This window comes from Meleagris gallopavo, chromosome 13 (assembly GCF_905368555.1).
Source record: "Meleagris gallopavo chromosome 13, MGAL_WU_HG_1.1, whole genome shotgun sequence".
NCBI classification, from domain to species: domain Eukaryota; kingdom Metazoa; phylum Chordata; class Aves; order Galliformes; family Phasianidae; genus Meleagris; species Meleagris gallopavo.
The window spans coordinates 18,983,087-19,005,275 of NC_139416.1; the positions used below are offsets into that span (position 1 = coordinate 18,983,087).

At 49.7% G+C, this 22,189-nt stretch overlaps 1 protein-coding gene across 2 annotated transcripts in view; it reads left to right on the plus strand.

Annotated features, from left to right (window-relative positions):
* The window catches only part of ZFHX3 (zinc finger homeobox 3), a 140,507-nt gene extending 118,702 nt beyond the window's left edge, over nucleotides 1–21,805 (plus strand). For both annotated transcript variants that reach the window (XM_085235027.1, XM_085235026.1), the window contains 3 exons: nucleotides 5,689–5,791; nucleotides 7,072–12,513; nucleotides 18,545–21,805. In XM_085235027.1, the coding sequence (XP_085091153.1) occupies nucleotides 5,689–5,791; nucleotides 7,072–12,513; nucleotides 18,545–20,121 (7,122 nt within the window). In that variant the 3' untranslated portion in view covers nucleotides 20,122–21,805. The remainder of the gene's footprint in view (nucleotides 1–5,688; nucleotides 5,792–7,071; nucleotides 12,514–18,544) is intronic.
* Nucleotides 21,806–22,189: the final 384 nt, after the last annotated feature.

Below are 22,189 nucleotides of genomic sequence, written 5' to 3' on the forward strand. Positions count from 1 at the left end.
TTGGACCAACTGCTTGCAACTGCATGGAAAAACCCACATACCCAAGCAGGCACCACATCTGAAAATCCATTAAAAACCCAACCAAGGTGATATGTCCCACCCAGCATCCTCTGAATAGCAAAATGTAAAGAGACTTAGGAAGACAGACCAAGGGCAGTTCACTAACCTTTACAGGCTTTCTGAACCCACAGGCTCAAGCAAGGGTTGCTCTGCTCTGGTGGACCACTGCATACATCTAAATAAAGGATCTGCCCCATCACAAAGACATCTGGGACCTACATCCATATTAATTGTTCATGGTCAATTGTGCAAATACCTTCTGAGGACTTAAACAAGTCTGGTTAGCCTCTAACTAAATTTAAGGAAGATGTTTTGACCCAGCAAGAGAAGTAAACAGAAGCTGAGCCTCTTTCTTAGGCCAGTAAACCAACTGCTTTGCTAAGGGTGTCTGCTGTGCTGTTGTGAGTATGGTTTGTTTGGGCTGGGCTGTCTGCAGAGCACGCAGTCTACAAACCCATTGATTTGGTGCATGAGGGCTTGCACAGGTGTTTGCCCTCCGAGATACGCGAAGATAGACAGAAGCCTCTTGTTTGGGAGCTCAGGGCAGTGCCCAGGGGACACGGTCAGAGCAACTGCTGTAGTGTGGCAGTTCTTTTAGGTCATCGCATCTTCTGTGCTAGAACAGGACCTCATTCTTCTGCTGCAGTGTGCAGCACTTCTGCTGACAAATGTGAAGATCATCGTCTTCCTTCTTTGTTCTGCCGTGGTGGCCCTGGGTGGCTGTTTGCGTGGTACCCAGAGATATGTCTGGGTAGAAAGACTGATTCTCCTTCACATCCAACTTGGATGTGGGTCAGGAAGATGGCTCTTTCTGAGTTCATATGGCAAATATTTGGTGAGATGAGTATGTCTTCTGCAGAACCTGGCAGCATGCGATATTCGTAGTGTTGCTTTGTGGGTTCCTGACTTACTCTGATGTGCAGATCAGGCCTCGGTGCTGCCATTGAATCGCAGCCCAGTCTATGGGAGCAAGGTCCCTTTCGACACAGTGTCTTTGCATTTGGCATTTGGAGGAGGCTCCAGTTAATAATACCTTATCAGACGCCTTTCAGGAACCTGCAGTGTCTAATATGTCTGTTGCCATGGAAACAGCTACTTGCTTATGCTCAGCATCTCATATCTGTGTGGCTCGTGCCCTGTCCTTTCATAGCGGCGCGCAGCCCGGGGGCTGTCCTGCGGCCGGCAGCTCCGGGCAGGGCTCCAGGGGCAGCGTAGCGGTGCAGAGGGGGCCGGGAGACTCATCCCCTCCAGCTGCACAAGACGTGGCTGGGTTTGTAGCGCGTGGCGTCTCGGCCGCGCTGTGCTCTGATCGCCATCTTCCCAGCCACAGCCGCTCCGCCAGGCTCAGCCCCGCACCGCTCCAGCAGAGCCCCTTAATGAGGGTGAAGCGCAGTTCGTCGGCTCAGTCGATTGACAAGACTGATGGGCTTGAAGCAGGAGAAGGGACGGCTTCCCAGAGCTCCCTCCCCCCGGCTCGGCCTGTGTCTCCTCTCCTGGCTGTTCTCGGTCCTCTCCCAGTGTTTCCAGCATTTCCTTTTCATCGTTTTCTTTTCTCTCGTGTTCCACCAGTGATTCCTTCCCATCCCTGCCATCCGCGCTTCTCCCTTGCACCATCTTCACATTTTTTCCCCTTTCCTATTGTCTTTTCTCATTACTCTCTCCCTTCGTTGTCATTCAATTTTTCTCTCTCCCTCCTTCTCGCCCCCTTGCGCTCCCCCCTTTCCCTCTCACTCTGTGTCTCATTCTCCATCTCGGATGAAGGTAATGAAAATAATCGGGCTTCATTAATTCTGAGCCCTGTGAGATGATAGCCATTTGGAGCCATGTTTGCCAATTAGATGGTCTAAATTAGAAGTGACCTTGGTATACTGCCATCGCTTTGCCTCTCTGAGTCTAATGAAGCTTTTCACTCCAGCACCCTCTCTCTCTCTTTGTAATGGAAATTACCTCCTTTGTCTGGTTCGGGAACCTTGCATGGCGCGCGTTTCCCCCTAGGTTGCACGGACTTAGGGATCGTAATGTATCTCCTCAGACCCCTTCTGGAGATTTTCGTTTCAAAGCTGCACCATTTTGGTGTTCCTGGGCCACGTATGTGGTTGCTCGCTCTGAGGAAAGCAGAAGGCTGATGCAGAGTGTGAATGGAGCTGGTTGTTCATGTATCCAAAGATAAATTATTGGACGTGGCACAAATATGCCTGTGTGCCCCTAGGGCTGACGTGGCGCTGCTCAGCAGCTCAGTGCCGATGGGGCATCACTGCCACAGTGTCATCTGCAGGCTCACAGATTGTTCCCAAAGCCATGGCCTGGCAGGGCTGGCTGTGTGTCAGAGCACTGTGTGCTGGAGGTGCTCTTGGGACAGGGAGGGAAGCACGGTGCGTCCGTCCAGGTGTTTGTGGCAAAGTCATTGGGTTGTGTTGTTCACAGAAGTGGCCACGGCGGTGCCCAAGTGTGTAGGTGGTCATAAGGGAACTTTTTTCCTTGAGGAGACTGAGTTTCTGATAGGATTCTTGGAGGTGCAGATTTGTCCCACCAGCAGCTGCCATTTCTGCAGCGCTGTTCTTCAGCAGCTCTCCATGCCTGGCATGGGCTGCAGGGGGGCGGGAGCAGGATGGGCGGTGGGGCCTCAGCTCGTATGCATTTCTGGAGCTGCTCACGCACATCACTGGAGTGCAGATGGACAGAACCTGATGGTTATATTCACACCCATCCATTGGGCCATCAGAAGGAGCAGATAAGAGTGAGCTACAGATCCTTCCCCATCTCTCAGTTTCATTTGAAAAGGTGGTGTGAGAGCAGTGTCAGCACTGAGGGCTTTGCTGGTGGCTCAGGGGCTACAGTGCATGGCTGCAGCTGTGTAGGAGCAGCACAGCTTAATACTGAGCGGAGCAGAGGGCGTATGTGTGGAAGGAAAGGAAGGAGACAAATCATGTTTGCCTGACTTAGGTGTGTAGGGCTGTTCTTTTAACAGCAGTTCAAATGGGCTGATCTGTTGCTGCGGTGGAGCGGTTGGTGCTGAGGGAAATCTCAGCCTGGGGATGGAGGTGTGGAGCGCAGCCATGGGTGTGCACTCAGAGAGCAGCCCTGGCAGTGCCTCTCGGGGGAAGGGGCAGGAGGGCCTCCAGCACGGAGCTCCTTTCTCTGTCACCAGAACCATCAATGTGATTCAGTACGCCTGAAGCACAGCACTGTTTCAGATCACCCCTCCTCCTCTTACCTGCCGGGTGACCGTGGCCCACTGCGCCTTCCTGCCCCCTGCCTACCCTTGTTACTTGTTTATGTTGAAAGCAGCAACAACATGCACAAACAGGACACGATATTTGCAGTCTGAACAGGCAGATGGTTCAAACCTGGGAGGCTAGAGCTCAATGTCAGTGCAGAACCGCTGGAGATGTGCAGCTATGTGGCTGCCAAGGCTGGTGCTGCTCTGCGGGCCGAGGATGGCAGCAGGTCGAGTCGGGTCGGCCGCAGAAGCACAAGCAGTGCTGATGCTTCCCAGGGCAGCCCTCCGCTGCCGTCCGCACCACTGTGCCCACATCCACACCCAGCATTTGTGGGCCCTGTGCTGCTCTCCGAGCTTTTTTCTTTACGCCTTTTTGGCTTTTGTGCCTGCAGCACACTTAATGTACCGCAGCCTTTTTATTTCTGCCTTTTTGTGTGCCTGCGGAGGGAGGGGCGGGAGCAGGGTGAGAACTGTGGCTGCGGAGATGCAGGTAGATAAAGGTAATTACTTAAACACATATAGGGCAGGACTTACTGGTTTGGAGACCCAGATTAAGATGCAGAGGAGCATGTGAGGTTGATGATTATATTTCGGGGAGAGTTAATTGACGGAAGGTGAAGGCAGACAAAGAACCGCTGCTTACTGCCTTCTTGAATCCCAATCAGGAATTATGATTAAAGACGCGGCGAGACAACAGAGGCCTGATGAATTGGTGTCTTTTTTTTTTTCTTTTTTGCCGTCATTCACACTTGATTGACTTCAACCTTTCAAGTGCAAAAGTCTCTCTTTTCCATTATTATTCATAGCCATCTGAGTTTTTCTAATTAAAGTGTATGAAAACAATTACTGATCCGTCGTACTGAGTCTGGTGGTGGGGATGGCTGCCTTACTGTAATGTGTGTAAAAAGCCCGCAGTTCTCTATAATGATGTGCAGCTGAGGTGTTAGATAATTTTATTCTTTTTCTACTCTGTTGGTCTTTTTTTTTTTTTTAATTTCTCATCATTTATTTTTTGTAATTCCTGAAGATCCGAGGAAAGCACTCTCTCTGCTGACAAAGCTGAGAGGGTCAGCGCCTTTATTCCTCGGCATCCCTGCTCTCCCCATCCTCAGAGCCCCACAAATGGACAGAGACCTCAGGCGTCTCCTGACCCACCACCTACAGCCATCAGTGCTCATGTTACAGTAAAATGGAATGGATTTGGTGTGCCCAGCATCCCTTGGTGTGATTTCTCAGTGCCACTCTCCCTGCAGATGTCTGCAGACACTTTGTTGCTGTTGGTGCAGTGCTGTAGCCATAGCACTGCTATAGACATGGTGCTGCTGCTGTAGGCATGGGATGCTACCCTGTGAGCAGCGGCAGTGGCTCCACATCCCTCATTGCACAGTTTGGATGGCTGCAGACACTCATGAACCTTCTTTCTGAGGCTTTCGCAGACCACTTCTGCTTCTATTCACTGAATGGAACCAAGGTCTGGCTTAGGTTGGTGGTTAACATCAATAAAGGAGGCTTCCTATCCTGCACAGAGGTGCAGTTTCACCATGGTTTGTCAGTACCTAGTGCAGTTGAATTAGGGCCTCCTGGTCCACAGCTGGGCAGGTAACAGCCCCACCAGCTGGGTGCCTTGTGCTGTGCGTGTGTGACCAGATAAGACCTGAAGAAATGGGGTTTTCTGGAAAAAGACGAGTGTAAGCATTTGGGACTTCCAAAGATCCACACAGTGTCTCCAGCTCTGCACAAATGTTGGTGCTCAGGTGAGGGTTCAGGAATGATGATGCACGTTCTGGGCCAACGCTTGGGGAGAAGCAAAGGGAAACGCATCAGTCACAGCAAGGAAAGGGTTACCAGCAGCTTTTTATTTCACCGACAATTTGCTGTCTTTTTAGTCTTTCCTTATTCATCCTTTCCTTTGTCACCTCTCTCCTTATTTGTACTTTTCTTTCTCATGCCCCTCCCTTTCCTGCATCGATACACTTTGAAAACAGTGCTGCAATGCTCCCTAGTTCAAGATTACAGTGTACTTTACGAGGTATGATTTAATTAGGGGCCTTATTATGTTTTCAGCAGCTTAAGGTGGGCCTTTCAACTTATCTACCTAATTGGTTGCACAAGAAGTTTCACAGCCCATGACAAAACATTGTCAGTGATCAAAGTCTGAATTCTACATAAAGGAAAAATATTAATAATAAGATTATTCTTCAAGTGTGCACTGCTAATTATGTCCAGAATGTAACTGTAGAAACACTTTTGACTGATGTGAGCTTTGTCTAATAAACATGAGTCGTCAGTGAGCTATGCAAAGTGATGCTCTGACTGTACAATGCTGGTATCTAATTTTGCTGCTGAAAATGTTAAAAATATTTTCCTGTGCTTTTCTTCTCCCTCTGTCCCCACCTCCCCGTCTGCAGGTGACGACACCAGAGGTGATGATGCCCAGCAGCATGTTTCTGCCAGCGGCCGCTCCGGAGAAGGACGGGAGCTCCACCACCGAGGAGCCGGGGAAGCAGCCTGGTGAGTGCGGTCACTGAGGCCCACGTGTCCCCCAGTCCCCGCCTGCTGGGGACTGTGGCTGGGGACATCTCCTCTCGGTGATCTCCAGTACCTGGACGTCTCCCGGGGACTGCAGTTGGCCGGTGCACATTGGGGCTGTCTCCTTTCTGTGCCGGCATCCGGGTGCCCCTGTGCAGGACAGGCAGGGCAGCTCAGGGCTGCACAGCACACACACCGTGGCTATTCACTTGGAAATTGTATTAAATCCTTGTGAAGGAGACCAGGTGGGAGCAGTGAGAAGGAAGTGGTAAGAAGGCTTAAAGAGCTGGTTGGGAAACCACAAGTGTTGCAGCTGCTACTGGCACAGACTGTACTGACGCTTCTGCTGCTGCTGTAGCTCGAGTGCATCTGCTCTCAGGGAGCTCTGAGCTGCTGCAGTGCTTGTCCAGCTCAGATCTCTCCCATCTGCCTCATTGCCATGCTGTGTTTTGAAGACGTGGCTGTAAATCAATGGCAGTTTAGTTGTGGCTTTGCAGTGTGACATTAGAGCATCCCACGAACAACATTCTGCACAGGCAGAAGTGTTTCATCTCAAAGTTGGCAGGAAAGCAGTGTCGGTCTACTTTCTGTGCCCTCCTGGCAAGTCATGAGGAATCTGGGAACTAAGACAGCCACTGCTTCCTTTTAGGAAGTCGGCACCACTGCACTGATGCTGGTGGGAGAGCGCTCATATGGGCAGCACTGCTAACGTTGCACTGGGCAGTGGGATCCCCTCTTCAGCTTCTGCCAATATCTCACTGCCTTTTCTGGCAGAAATGTACTATGAGACCCTGGAAAAGAGAGACAATGCACCGCTTGCTTGTTTTTTCTTCTCCCTCCATCAAACAACACCTTTTGAGATGCTACCAGTAGTATGTGAATTTCATTCCTATTTTGGTTTTGATGGGACCAGGATTCAAATACCATGTTCAGTTGGGGAAACATTCTTACAGGACATCAAAGAAATAAAAGCACAAACAGATTAGTGGCTGGATGGCCTTCACTTAAAAGAGAGAATTAAAGGTGATAAATGCACTAAGGAGATGTATATGTGAGAATATTTTCAGATATTCAAAGTGGGAAGAAAGTAAATTTTGTAGACTTATGCACTGGGCCATGATGAGGATAATGGGCTGGTATTAAAAGGAATGAAAGTAGAGGTTAAATGTTGGAAATACCTTCCTGTCTTGCAGAGGCAGAAAAAAAAACAGTCCTTGTGCATTAGTGTAATTTCCAATTTTGTTGTGATTTTGTTTTCACAGAGCTCCCTGAGGACTCAGGAAAGAGTCTTTTACCATCGGAAGGTACAGAGCACAGTGGTGAACCCAAGCCCGCTCCAGGTGATCAGAGCTCTGCCAGGGAGGACTCCAGTTTCCTCTGCTGGAAGAAGGGATGCAACCAGATGTTCAAGAGCTCAGCAGCCCTGCAGACACATTTCAATGAAGTTCATGCCAAGCGGCCCCAGCTGCCAGTGTCTGATCGGCATGTCTACAAGTACCGCTGTAACCAGTGCAGCTTGGCATTCAAAACCATCGAGAAGCTGCAGCTCCATTCGCAATACCATGTGATCCGGGCAGCCACCATGTGCTGCCTCTGCCAGCGCAGCTTCCGAACCTTCCAGGCCTTGAAGAAGCACCTGGAAACCAGCCATCTGGAGCTGAGCGAGGCCGACATTCAGCAGCTGTACGGTGGTCTTTTGGTCAACGGAGACCTCCTTGCTATGGGTGATCCTTCACTTGCAGAAGACCACACTATTATAGTTGAGGAAGATAAGGAGGAAGAGAGCGACTTGGAAGATAAACAGAGCCCGACAGGGAGTGATTCAGGGTCGGTACAAGAGGATTCTGGCTCTGAACCAAAAAGGGCCTTACCCTTCAGGAAGGGCCCTAACTTCACTATGGAGAAATTCCTAGATCCATCTCGCCCTTACAAATGCACAGTCTGCAAGGAGTCTTTCACGCAAAAGAACATTCTCCTGGTTCATTACAATTCAGTTTCTCATCTGCATAAACTGAAACGAGCCCTCCAAGAGTCTGCTACGGGGCAACCTGAACCTACCAGTAGCCCCGACAACAAACCCTTTAAGTGTAACACATGCAATGTTGCCTACAGCCAGAGCTCTACCTTGGAGATCCATATGAGGTCTGTCCTACACCAAACAAAGGCTCGTGCAGCCAAGCTAGAGGCAGCGGGGGGCAGCGGCAGTAGTAATGGAGCTGGCAATAGCAGCAACAGCAGTCTCTCTTTGGGTTCATCTACACCAAGCCCAGTGAGCACTAGCAACAGTAATGCTTTTACAACCACCAACACAAGCAATTCAGGCTCAGCTCCCATTCCCAGCCTGCTCAATCAGGTGCCCAGTGATACTGTGGGAATTCCTCCCATAGGTAACCCTGTTAGCACTAATATCTCCTCCCCTTCTGAGCCCAAAGAGGTAAACCGGAAGAAGCTGGCAGACATGATTGCATCCAGGCAGCAGCAGCAGCAGCAGCAGCAACAGCAACAGCAAGCTCAGACCTTAGCACAGGCACAGGCCCAAGTCCAGGCCCACCTGCAGCAGGAACTGCAGCAACAAGCTGCTCTCCTGCAGTCTCAGCTCTTCAATCCAGCACTTTTGCCACACTTTCCAATGACCACTGAGACCCTTCTGCAGCTTCAACAACAGCAGCATCTTTTGTTTCCTTTCTACATTCCCAGCGCTGAGTTCCAGCTCAACCCAGAAGTTAGTTTGCCTGTCACCAGTGGTGCGCTGACACTGACCGGTACGGGTCCAACTTTGCTGGAGGACCTGAAGGCCCAGGTTCAACTCCCTCAGCAGAGCCATCCACAGCTCCTTCAGCAGCAGCAAGGTCAGCTGTCCTTGTCACAACCTCACTCTGTCCTTATACAGCAGAGTCAGCACCCAGAGAAGAAGAATAAACCCATAGTGAAGGAAAAGGAAAAAGAAACCCCACGGGAAAGTGCAGAGAGAGGCGACACTAATGCAGCATCTAAGGACTCTCTGCCTGATAACTTAAAGCCCAAAGACAAGAAGGACTTTGTACCAGGCAGCAGTTCAGAGCCCTCCTTACTGCCCCCGCGTATTGCATCTGATGCAAGGGGGAATGCCACAAAAGCCTTGCTGGAAAACTTTGGCTTTGAGCTTGTCATTCAGTATAACGAGAACAAGCAGAAAGTGCAGAAGAAAAATGGCAAGACAGAGCAAGGTGAGAACTTGGAAAAGCTGGAGTGTGATACATGCGGAAAATTCTTTTCAAACATCCTCATCCTGAAGAGCCACCAAGAGCATGTTCACCAACATTACTTTCCTTTTAAGCAGTTAGAGAAATTTGCCAAACAGTACCGAGAACACTATGACAAAATGTACCCACTACGGCCTCAGACCCCAGAGCCACCGCCGCCGCCTCCACCACCCCCACCTCCACTGCCTCCAGCACCTCCTCAGCCAGCTTCTACTCCCACCATTCCCACTTCTGCCCCACCGATTACCTCTCCTACAATTGCACCAGCCCAGCCATCTGTGCCACTCACCCAGCTCTCTATGCCAATGGAGCTCCCCATCTTTTCACCACTGATGATGCAAACCATGCCACTACAAACATTACCTGCTCAGCTGCCACCCCAGCTTGGTCCTGTAGACTCTCTGCCTACTGACTTGGCCCAGTTATACCAGCATCAGCTCAACCCAAGCCTTCTCCAGCAGCAACAGAACAAGAGGCCACGGACACGAATCACCGATGACCAACTCAGAGTCCTTCGGCAGTATTTTGATATTAACAATTCCCCAAGTGAGGAACAGATCAAAGAGATGGCAGACAAGTCTGGATTGCCCCAGAAGGTGATCAAGCACTGGTTCAGAAATACTCTTTTCAAAGAACGCCAGCGCAACAAGGATTCCCCATACAACTTCAGTAATCCCCCCATTACCAGCCTGGAGGAACTGAAGATAGACTCACGGCCTCCTTCTCCAGAACCTCAAAAGCAGGAGTACTGGGGAAGCAAACGGTCCTCCCGGACACGCTTCACTGACTACCAACTCAGAGTCCTGCAAGACTTCTTTGATGCCAATGCTTACCCAAAGGATGATGAATTTGAGCAGCTGTCTAACTTGCTGAACCTCCCAACACGCGTCATAGTGGTGTGGTTTCAGAATGCCCGTCAGAAAGCTAGAAAAAACTATGAGAATCAGGGAGAAGGCAAAGATGGGGAACGGCGGGAGCTTACAAATGACAGATACATTAGAACAAGCAACTTGAATTACCAGTGCAAAAAGTGCAGCCTAGTTTTTCAGCGCATTTTCGATCTCATTAAACACCAGAAAAAGCTTTGTTACAAAGATGAGGATGAGGATGGACAGGATGATAGCCAGAATGAAGACTCTATGGATGCAATGGAGCTTTTGACTCCAGCCAGTTCCTCCTGCAGCACACCAATGCCGTCACAAGCTTACAGCACGCCTACATCTTCAGCTAATGCAACCTCCTCAGCTTTTCTGCAGCTCACAGCAGAGGCAGACGATTCCTCCACCTATAGTTCTAAAGTAGAAGCTACAGATGAGAAACCAAAGCAGTCTGAACCTCCAAGTACACAGCAAAACCAAACTCAAGAGAAGCAAGTACAACCAAAGCAAGAGTCTCAGCAGCAACAGGACCAAGGAGAACAGAAGACAAGTTCAGCACACCAAAAGATTTCACAGTTATCCTCCCCCTCTTCACTGCAACAGCCACCTCCACCTCCTCAGCCCCCTCAGTGTTCCTTGTCACAGTCAAGCCCAAGTCCGTCTCAGTTGTCACATCTCTCCCTCAAACCCATTCACACGTCCACCCCTCAACAGCTGGCAAACCTACCTCCGCAGCTAATCCCGTACCAGTGCGACCAGTGTAAGCTGGCATTTCCTTCTTTTGAGCACTGGCAGGAGCATCAGCAGCTTCATTTTCTGAGTGCACAAAACCAGTTTATCCATCCTCCATTCCTGGACAGAACGCTGGATATGCCTTTCATGCTTTTTGATCCCAGTAATCCACTACTTGCGAGCCAGCTGCTGTCTGGAACGTTACCACAGATTTCAGCAACTTCGGCTACTTCGCCATCAACACCAACATCCACAATGAACACGCTGAAGAGAAAGCTGGAGGAGAAGGCCAGTGCGAGCCCTGGAGAAAATGACAGCGGGACTGGAGGAGAAGAACCACAAAGGGATAAGCGTCTAAGAACAACGATTACCCCAGAGCAGCTGGAAATTCTTTATCAGAAATACTTGCTCGACTCCAACCCAACACGGAAAATGTTGGATCACATTGCACATGAAGTGGGCTTGAAGAAACGTGTGGTGCAAGTTTGGTTTCAGAACACCCGTGCGCGGGAAAGGAAGGGGCAATTCAGAGCTGTGGGGCCTGCCCAAGCCCACAGACGGTGTCCGTTCTGCCGAGCTCTCTTCAAAGCAAAGACGGCTCTTGAAGCTCACATCCGATCTCGCCACTGGCACGAGGCAAAGAGAGCTGGATACAACTTGACGTTGTCTGCTATGCTCTTAGATTGCGATGGGGGACTCCAGATGAAGGGAGACATCTTTGATGGAACGAGTTTTTCCCACATGCCGCCAACTAGCAGTGATGGTCAGAGCGTTCCTCTCTCCCCTGTGAACAAGAGCATGGAACTGTCACCTCGAACTCTGCTGAGTCCATCCTCCATCAAGGTGGAAGGGATAGAGGACTTCGAGAGTCCCTCCATGTCCTCGGTCAACCTGAGCTTTGACCAAACAAAGCTGGACAATGATGACTGCTCTTCGGTCAACACTGCGATCACAGACACTACAACAGGAGACGAAGGGAATGCAGACAATGACAGCGCGACAGGGATTGCAACTGAAACCAAATCGACATCAGGACCCAGCGAAGGTCTGACAAAAGCTGCCATGATAGCAATGTCTGAATATGAAGATCGGCTGTCTTCTGGCCTGGTCAGCCCAGCTCCCAGCTTTTACAGCAAAGAGTATGATAATGAAGGTACTGTGGACTATAGTGAAACATCCAGCCTTGCGGATCCCTGCTCACCCAGCCCTGGCGCAAGTGGTTCAGCCAGCAAATCTGGGGAGAGTGGGGATCGGCCCGGACAGAAACGCTTTCGCACTCAGATGACTAATCTCCAGCTGAAAGTTCTTAAGTCATGCTTTAATGACTACAGGACACCTACCATGCTGGAGTGTGAGGTCCTGGGCAATGACATTGGACTGCCAAAGAGAGTTGTTCAGGTCTGGTTCCAGAATGCTAGGGCAAAGGAGAAGAAGTCCAAACTCAGCATGGCCAAGCATTTTGGTATAAACCAAACAAGTTACGAGGGACCCAAAACAGAGTGCACTTTGTGTGGCATCAAGTACAGCGCTCGACTGTCTGTACGTGACCATATCTTCTCTCAACAGCATATCTCCAAAGTTAAAGAAACCATTGGAAGCCAGTTGGATAAGGAAAAGGAGTATTTTGACCCAGCTACTGTACGTCAGTTGATGGCTCAGCAGGAGCTGGACCGGATCAAAAAAGCCAATGAGGTTCTTGGTCTGGCAGCTCAACAGCAGGGCATGTTCGATAACACCCCTCTGCAAGCTCTTAACCTTCCTGCTGCATATCCAGCACTACAGGGCATCCCTCCAGTCTTGCTCCCAGGCCTCAACAGCCCATCCTTACCAGGCTTCACTCCATCCAACACAGGTGGGTCTGGATATTATCACGCTGCTCAGAGATGCAGATGAACTTGATGCATCTTTAGCACAGTTGGATGTTCCTTTCAGAATGACTAATAATAGAGTGCATGGCCCCTTAGTCAGGCGTATTTACATGACAGCAAATAAGCAACGGGTATTTTATCTTTAATTCCTGAATTCAGTTTGGTTAGCAAAATCTGAAATAGAGCAAAATCTAGACATGCTGCATATCTGTTTCATTAGCAAAGACTAAAAATTCTGATGCACCTTCAAGGAAATTGAAAATAGCAGATTTACCAAATAGAACGTGAAAAGGACAAAAGTGCTGAATGCATTGTTCATTACATCTTTCCTTTTGATATTAAATTCAGTTTATGTAATGCTATCCCAAGCTTTCAGTAATTCTGAATGTTTATTGGGAAAATGTTATGTAGCTGGTAGTAGTGGCAACAGAATCTGGAGTATCTTGGTGTAATGTCTGTATAGTGACCTCCAGGACAAATCCCGATGGAGTGGTGGCTTGTTTTCTGAGCTACAATCTGAGCACTGCCTGCAAATACTCTCTCAGAAAACACGGTGTTGTCATATGATAAATCTGCTTTGTATTTTAATAAGGTTTTTCTTAACAGGAGTGCATAGCAATGAAATTTGGCCTAATTGTTTGGATGGCCTAATTCCAGTTGTCGGACTTTGTTTCTTCATTTTTTTCAGGATGCAGTTTTCCCTTGTAGAGGGGTGGAAAGTAGCAAATACCTGAAGTGGGAAGTAATGTTCAGTAAAGTAGATTTTGAAAACTTGATCCAGGGGCTGCCTTCTACCGCTGCTACACCGGTGTCATCCCAAGGATGTGTCCGCATCTGAACTGCAACTCGTGACAGAGTGATTGATGTTCTCTAGCAGACCTGCTTTCCCATGGCAGACTTCTCTGCGTACTTCTGGTGATCCCTATTCAAGTTGCCTTTCACCAGGTCTGCTCAGTTTGCAGAGATATCCAAGGAAGTGATTCCCGTGTCCTGTCTCAGCAACAGGCTGTCTGTCTCAGGCTGGAAGGGCTGTTACACCACATATACCAGCATGTACCTTGGTTTTCTGTACTGCAGTGGTACAAATCGAATGCCATTAGGCAGCATCCAGAAACAATAACTTTCTCTTACTGTACTAATGATGAGGCTAATGGTGAGTTATAGTTCATGCTGTAAAGTCTGAATACGATCTAAGCATCTTCCTGGGTTCTTAATCAGAAACTGGTTACATATCAGTCTCCAAAAAGACTTTCTGATGCTTTTTGTCAGCAGGCCATCCCTTAAGTTCCTCTTTCAACAGATGGAGGAACTGAATGCTGATGCTGCTGAGTAAAACAATGTTGTCATGTTAATGAAATAGTCTTCTTTGTTATCCAGGAGGTAAATCTTTGGATAAGCAAATCAAAGCCTTGGACTAAAGGCTAATAGCTGATACGAGCAGTTATGCTGCAGAGCTGCTCACTGTAAGTAACATCACCAGAGCCTGCAGTTACTATGTTGCTACCCTGACACTGGGTGTAATATCCTAAAGAGAGCACCAGTGGCCCATGGTGTAAAATAGGCATCCTTCTCTCCCCTTGGAAGTGGTTGTGTTCACTTTTTACCTCCACCACAATTCATCTCCAAAGTATCTTCTGTAGGCAAATGGAAAATGTCCAATCACTGCATTTGTCAGGTTCTGGCTTTTCCAAAGATGATCCGCTCTCTTGGAGCCATGATCCTTCCCTCTACGTGAGCAGCAGAGGGCAATGCATTGTAGAATGGTTCCTGATGTTCATGTCAGAAGTAGAAGAGATCAGAGTGAATTCAGCTGGAAGGGCTTTGTTAGGAGCTAGGTTCTCCACAAGGCTTTTTGCATAGTTAAAGAACTCCCTCCACCCCCATGAAAAGATAAAATAGTTCTTCACCGTGGGTGTAGGACTGCCCATTGTAATTAAGCCGTGTTAAAAAGAGTTTCTGTGAGCTATTCTGTCTGGGGCTGCTGCCCATTACTGCTCCCTGATCCTAGTCTTAGGTGTGTGCCTGAAGGGATTGTTGTGTGCCAGGATATTTTTGTGCTGTTGTTCTTACAGAGGTTTTTGGTTCAGTGGACAGAAGTAGGCCAAGACAATCTCTTTGGCAAATTATATTATCAGGCTATCTCAGATCCCCTCTGCTCTGTTTACTTAGTACCCCAAATTTATAAGAAGATCTAAAATTACTTTTTTGCGCTTCAGTATATATTGTTGCCTTTATTTTTCTCCAAAGACCAGGATGTGTCCTGGGGAGATGGGGCTACATACTATGAATGTTAAAAGCAATCAGTGACTGCCTAGACAGGGCTGAGCTATTTAGAAAGTCAAACAGACTATTTGTGGCCTTTAGATAAAGCTCCAAAGGTCAGGCCATCTCCGCTCAAAGCCTGTCGCAGCAGATAAGGCTGTGCATCCAGGAATGTTATGAATTAGCCGCTGCTCCTGTGCTCGAGGCTCGCGGGGCTGTTCAGTTAGGGAACATCCGTTTCAATGGCACCTCTCCATAATGCACCCTTATCTGAAATCTGTGAGGCTGCTGCGTGGAGGCTCACTTATACCTTTACAAATCACTGTTGTCTCAATACAGCGTCAAGAGCAGTGCAAGTTTCAGGAGGGCTTTTCTTCAGTCACACTGAATTCTCCAGGTCTGCCTCTTCCTGCAGCCCTGCTGCTGGCTTCCTTCCCCAGGCTGTCCTCTGCAGAGAGACATAAGTTTGTCCCCTCCTGTTTGCAGAGGCCAGGTTTCCAAAGCCTGTGGGTGAACGCCGCAGTATGGACGGCACCACGGACAGATGAACTGTTCGCAGGAGGGTGTCGTGCAGCTGGGTTTTGGAGACTGCTGCGTCCCGTTAGCTGCCAACCCATGATGCTACGAGGAGGTGTTCCTTTGCCATGTTACGAGAAGCACAAATTCCTGCTGTGCCGCGCAGCGTTACAGGGCAACGGTGACGTGAGGGGCTCCTGCAGTGCGGCTGTGCAGGCAGCAGCGCGGGGCTCGGCGCCCAGAAGGCAGAGGATCACACGTGGTATTGCACCGTCACTGTGCAGATCACGCTCTGCCCCAGCTTTGCCACCCGCAGAAACGGGAGCTGCGTGTGACGGAGTTGTGGGTGCCTGTGCTTGGTTCTCAGGATGAGCGATGTTGGTTGAAGACCTCATCAGGATAAATGGGGCAGCTGCAGCTCAGACAAGCCATTGGCTGCAGCTCCAGCAGTGTGCAGGTCCCTTTTGTGCTGCTCACAGGGTGAAGCAGCCTGGCAGCAGCTGGGTTTGCTGCCCACACCCAGCCAAGTGCCCAGCAGTGCCTTGCTGCTGCGCTTCTGCCGGCAGCACTCAAAACTGCCACTGTGCCCCAGAAGGGCACCTTCTCCCCTCCTGCCCTCTCTCACTGAATGGCACAACTTAAAGCGGGAGTTGCTGTGCAGCCATCGCTGTTTCCCGGTGCTGCAGCTCTAAGGACCAGGAGTGTGATAATGAAAGGATGGATTTTGCTGAACGGTTTTGCGGCAGGGATGGGATCCTGCAGGCAGTTCCTAGCTGTGGAGTCATTGGCCGTACAGGGCTGTGCCTGTGAGAAAACTTAAGTTTTGTTTTATTTTTGTTTTCTCCTAATGACATTGAGGGATTTCCTGCACAAAGCGTTCCTTTCTGGGAGTGCATTCACCAACTCCAGTGGGTGTGAGTAATGCATCAGTCCTTCAGAGATGAACTGCTCCTATGGCCCCAACTGCCATCAGCTGTGAGAGCAGAAATCAATCCCGAGAGCTGTCTGGTGCTGCTGGGAGGGCCAGCAGACCTCACATTCGTCCATTTCCTTGAGGAAGCATTACAGTGCTTGTAACTGCTCTCAAAACACAATGTTCTTGCCTCAGAGAGATAGACAAATCCCCATCAAATTTTGAAATAGCACAGAAGTCGTGTGCACAGAGCATCTTACAGAAAGCTGGGGTTTTGTTAGGAGTTTGTGGTTTATGAACACCACCCAACTAGGACAGAATGCCTTAGATGTAGCCTCTTCAGCCAACTTTGGTCACCATGGCCAGAGCTCTCTGGTCTGTGGAGATTGTAACAAGATTGACAAGACCAGTGTTAGGGCCATGTGGCACAGCATTTCCCTTCTGTTTGCATGTGTGGCCAGAGGAACACCCATTCAGGGCAGGTGTGAGAAAAGGACCTGTCCATGACATCTGCTGTTAATCCTTGTGGAGTTTCAGAGGGATCAGTACCAAAATAACTGTTTTTCAGATATTTTTGAGGAATTGGAAACTGTACTCTGCACTTACAGTAAATGGTCCAGTTCTGTTTCCTTCTGCTGTCTCTGGCTTTTTCTGCCAGACCAGCTAATGCAACAGGGAAGTGTTCAAGTAAGAGAGAATCTGGAGATATAGGTTTCCTTTGAAGCCATCCTTACCTTGTAACGTTTATCTGCTGCTATCAGCCTGTGTGTCTGTTCTTTCATGGTAATGATGCACCTTCTTCTGTGTCTGCATTTTGCTGGTGCTAACAACACTTAGAGTTGCTTTTGCTGGAAGCTGAAAGGAAAAGTGTGGAGGAGGACAAGAACTTGGTTCAGTTTCCTAAGAAGTCCATCCTCACTGGATCCTCTCTAATCAAGACCTTCCTGTGTCTGTGTCATTTAGGAAAAAAAAAAAACAAACCCTAAGCTAAAGTCAAGCAACTTCTAATGTGCTTTGGGAAATGATCCTTGCAAAGTTGTTTAATTCATTCTGTGGCACTCATAGTTGCAAGCTACATTCCACAAAAAGAACAAAGTTTTCATCTGAAGAGAATGAGCCCAGGGGACTGGAACAACTCCATTGTATAGGAGACAACAGCTCAGAAAGTTTGGCTGAAGTTACACAAGAAGGCCAGGTGCACTGTGTGTGCTGAGTTCTTTCTGCAGGGCCTGTGCCTCTGCTCAGACGTAGGGAGTAGGGAGATTTTCTTCCCTTTGTGTACTGAACCGCAGAACAGTTTGGGTTGGAAGGGACTTCTGGCAGTCATCTGGTCCAAACACTATGCACAGGCAGGGCCACCTAGAACAAGGTGTGAACGACTGACCCGTGTTTGCAAAGCTGGCATTCTCTGTATGGCTGCTCCCGTTGTGACACGGTGGGCTGCCCTCCTCCTGGCCACAGGAAGGGAAAGTTGAGCACTCGGAGCAGTGAAAGGCATCTTGGGGACATCCAGCTGCTACTGCAGGAGCTGCATCCCCAGCCCACTCCCAGTGCCCTGCCCTGGCTGTGCAGTGCCCAGCACCAGCTCTCATCCCACAGCTCTTCTCCAGAGCTCTTTGCACCCTTGAGCTGCCCCCTGCTTCTCTTCAGCCTTCCTGTGCGTCTGCATTGTTCCTTCCTCGGATGTGCTCAGCTGCTCCAGACTGAACCCAGTGGGATGTGCCTCTGCCTTCTGCCTGTTTGGGAAAGCAGAATTGTAGATGTGGGGTGAGCTGCAGGTCAGGAGGGGTGTGTAGGCAGCTCCTGAAGGATGAATCTGAGCATGGGCACTCCACTGTGATGGGTGGTGGCAGATGTCTGTCCATCCATCTATCCTTCCATCCTCTCCCAAGAGGTTGTCTGAGGGTCAGAGTGCTGAGCATGACTGCTCTTCCTGGGAGAAGGGCTCCTTAACACCGTTTCCAATTGCAGAGCACTCCATTTTGTCCAACAGCAGAGTGAGAAGCACCACAGAGTGCAGCAGAGAGAGGAGTGGGCAGCCTACATTTTAAGTACTTTCTTACTCCAGCACTAGTGATCCTTCGCTGGACCCAATGCCGGGCAGCTCTTGGGTGTCCATGGCAGTGCATAGCATGGTGGCAGGTGCGAGGCCATGAGCATGGCCAGGCAGTGGGGACACACGGCATTACGAGCTCACTGCAGGGCCCAGCTAGCACTGCCCCACGTGGGGAAGGGGCTGTGCCTGTGGCCCAGGACCACCGACTTGCTGCTTGCTGCCCGCCTGTGCCGAGTGGCTCCTCACCTCTCTCTCCTCCCTCTTGCAGCTTTAACTTCTCCCAAACCCAACCTGATGGGCCTGCCCAGCACAAGCGTCCCTTCGCCCGGCCTTCCCACCTCTGGATTACCAAATAAGCAGCCCCCGGCAGCACTCACCTCGCCCACCCCGGCACAGGGCACGGCCATTGCCCCGCAGCAGCCTCCGGCGACGACGCCGCAGCCGCAGCCGCAGCAGCAGCCCCCGCCACCACGCAAGGAGAAAGAGGGCGAGAAGGCGAAAGAGAAGGAGAAGGTGCCCAAGGGGAAGGGGGACCCCCTGCCAGGGCCCAAGAAGGAGAAGGGGGAGGCACCGGCGAGTGCCCTTGCAGCCCCACTGCCTGCCATGGAGTACGCGGTGGAACCGGCGCAGCTCCAGGCACTGCAGGCGGCCCTGAGCTCCGACCCCACCACGCTGCTGACCAGCCAGTTCCTGCCCTACTTTGTCCCTGGGTTCTCCCCCTACTACGCCCCGCAGATCCCTGGTGCCCTGCAGAGCGGGTACCTGCAGCCCATGTACGGGATGGAGGGGCTCTTTCCCTACAGCCCCGCGCTGTCGCAGGCACTGCTGGGGCTGTCCCCCGGCTCCCTGCTGCAGCAGTACCAGCAATACCAGCAGAGTCTGCAGGAGGCATTGCAGCAGCAGCAGCGGCAGGCGCAGCAGCAGCAGCAGCAGCAGCAGCAGCAGCAGCAGAAAGCGCAGCAGCCCAAAGGAAGCCAAACCCCCGTCCCCGCGGGGGCCGCCACCCCGGACAAAGACCCTGCCAAAGAACCCCCCAAGCAAGAAGAGCAGAAGAACGCACCCCGCGAGGTGTCCCCCCTCCTGCCCAACCCCCCCGAGGAGCCCGAAGCAGAAGGCAAGGGTGCGGACTCCCTCTGCGACCCCTTCATCGTCCCGAAGGTGCAGTACAAACTGGTCTGCCGCAAGTGCCAGGCGGGCTTCGGCGACCAGGAGGCGGCCAGCGACCACCTGAAGTCCCTCTGCTTCTTCGGCCAGTCTGTGGCGAACCTGCAGGAGATGGTGCTTCACGTGCCCACCGGCAGCGGCCAGGGCAGCGGCTCGTACCAGTGCGTGGCGTGCGAGAGCACGGTGTGTGGGGACGAAGCCCTCAGTCAGCATCTCGAGTCAGCCCCGCACAAACACCGAACAATCACAAGAGCAGCAAGAAACGCCAAAGAGCACCCCAGTCTATTACCTCACTCTGCCTGCCCCCCCGACCCCAGCACCGCATCTACCTCGCAGTCGGCCGCTCACTCAAACGACAGCCCCCCGCCCCCCCGGCCCCCCCCGGCTTCCCCCCACGCCTCCAGAAAGCCCTGGCCCCCGGCCGCCCCCCGCGCCCCGCCGGGGAAGCCGCCGCCGCCGCCCTTCCCTCCTCTCTCCTCATCTTCAACGGTTACCTCAAGTTCATGCAGCACCTCAGGGGTTCAGCCCTCGATGCCAACAGACGACTATTCGGAGGAGTCTGACACGGATCTTAGCCAAAAGTCAGATGGACCGGCGAGCCCGGCGGAGGGGCCCCGGGAGCCCGGCTGCCCTAAGGACAGTGGTCTAGCTAGTGTAGGAATGGACACCTTCAGATTGTAAGCTTTGAAGATGAACAATGAAAATGAATTTAAATAAAAAAAAGTTAATAACAAACCAATTTCAAAAATAGACTAACTGCAATTCCAAAGCTTCTAACCAAAAAAAGAAAAAAGAAAAAAAGAAAAAGTGTGGGTTGTTTTCCCATATAACGATGCCGGTGGGTTTTACATTTCTTTTTTCCTTTCCTTTTAATAAAATAAAACTGAAAAAAAAAAAAAAAAAAAAAAAGACAAACCTGTTACATTTGTCCTTTCGAAGGTACTGTTGGTCTGGGAGATGAGAGCCCGTGCTGCCTCCGTAGTGTCCTCGGAGCGGAAGCCCCTTGTACATTGCCCCTTCTGAGTAACGCCCCACGTCAATAGCACAGCAGAGGCCGGCATGCACTGTATGGGAAAGCAGCCCACCTTGTTACAGTTTTAAATTTCTTGCTATCTTAGCATTCAGATACCAATGGCTTGCTAAAAGAAAAAAGAAATGTAATGTCTTTTTATTCTCAGGTCAATCGCTCACACTTTGTTCTGTTTTCAGAATCATTGTTTTATATATATATATATATATATATATATAATTTCTTTTTGTTTGTTTGGGGGTGTTTTGTTTTGTTTTTGTTCCAGAAAAGGATTTTTTTTTCTTTCTTTCTTTTTTCCTTTTTTTTTCTTTTTTTTTTTTTCTTTTTTTTTTCTTTTTTGTTAATTTAAAATGGGCAGAAAGTATTCAAGAGAAAAACAATGTGAACTGCTTTAGCTTTTCGGGGATTCTAAGGGTAGCTTTTCTGCTGAAGCCAATTTCAAGGGGAAAAGTTAAGCACTCCCACTTTTCAGAAAAAAAAAAAAAAACCACAAAGAGTGTTGAGGACTCGGAGCTTAAAAAATAAGTTTTAAAACAACTGACTTTCTGTATTTATGATAGATATGACCATTTTTGGTGTTGAGTAGATTGTTGCATTGGAAATGAACTGAAGCAGTATGGTAGATTTAAAAGAAAAAACCCTTTTGTGTACATTTAGCTTTTGTATGGTCCAGCTGACGGCTTCTCATTTGATGTTGTCTTGTTCATTCCTAGCCAGATAGATTGCAATCCATTGACTCGCCCAAGCTTTTCTCCCTTTGTACCTTTATCCCCACTTCCCCCATCCTGTAATCTTCCACTTATGGTTGCTACCTTCATTTCTTAGAGGGTGGTTGCATAATTATTTTATAAAAACTAAAGAAAGAAGTTCAAAGGGTTTTGGGGGTCAGTAGGATCCCTTGCAGAATATTTTTTGTTGGGGGTTTGAAACTTTTTAAGGCGAATACATACAATTTACCTATGTCTGTTACCCTTGTGCACTTATCTCTTATTTTCCATTCTTCTTCTTGGGTTTTTGTTTTTTGTTTTTTGTTTTTTTCCTCTTCTTTTCCTCATTTGTAAATGCTTCAAAGACTCTGTTCCTGAACTATACGCATTTGTTTCTGTTTGTGTAATTAGGCTGCACTCTGTTCCTCCTTTAAAAAAAAAAAAAAAAAAAAAAAAAAAAAGTTTTGTTACATTCTTTTCTCTAAAGAAGATTCATGCTTTAAATAAAATCCAAAGACATATCCTTTCACCACTGGTGCAGAATGAGCAAAAAGGATTCTTTTTACTTGAGAATTTGTTTCTGATTAAACAAACAAGTCTAAGTTTAAATAAAGAATAAAAAAAAGTACCCAGGTTGTTATCTGTGCTTCTTCTGCAAGCAGAGAGACAACTCGCAGCGCATCCCAGCAGCCCCGGCCGTGCTGTTGGCCCCGGGGCGGCCGCGGGGCCGCGTGCGGGCGCTGTGCTGGGCCGCCTGCGCTCCCCCACCTCCTGCGGTCCGGACTTGGAAAGTTAAACTCGGTGCTGCTACCGCGCAGAGCCTGGAGACAAAGAGATGCTCGCTGTTCCACTTGTGTAGCCAAACGCCAACAGGAACGATGTCCTTCCCCCCGTGTCCTCTGCCCCAAAAGCGTGAGAGCCTTCTCCCCGCCATCCTCCTCCTCCTCCTGCTTCAAAGGGAACTTGGATAACTGTGAACGTGGGCTCCTCCGTCGCCCCCGGGCTCCCCAGG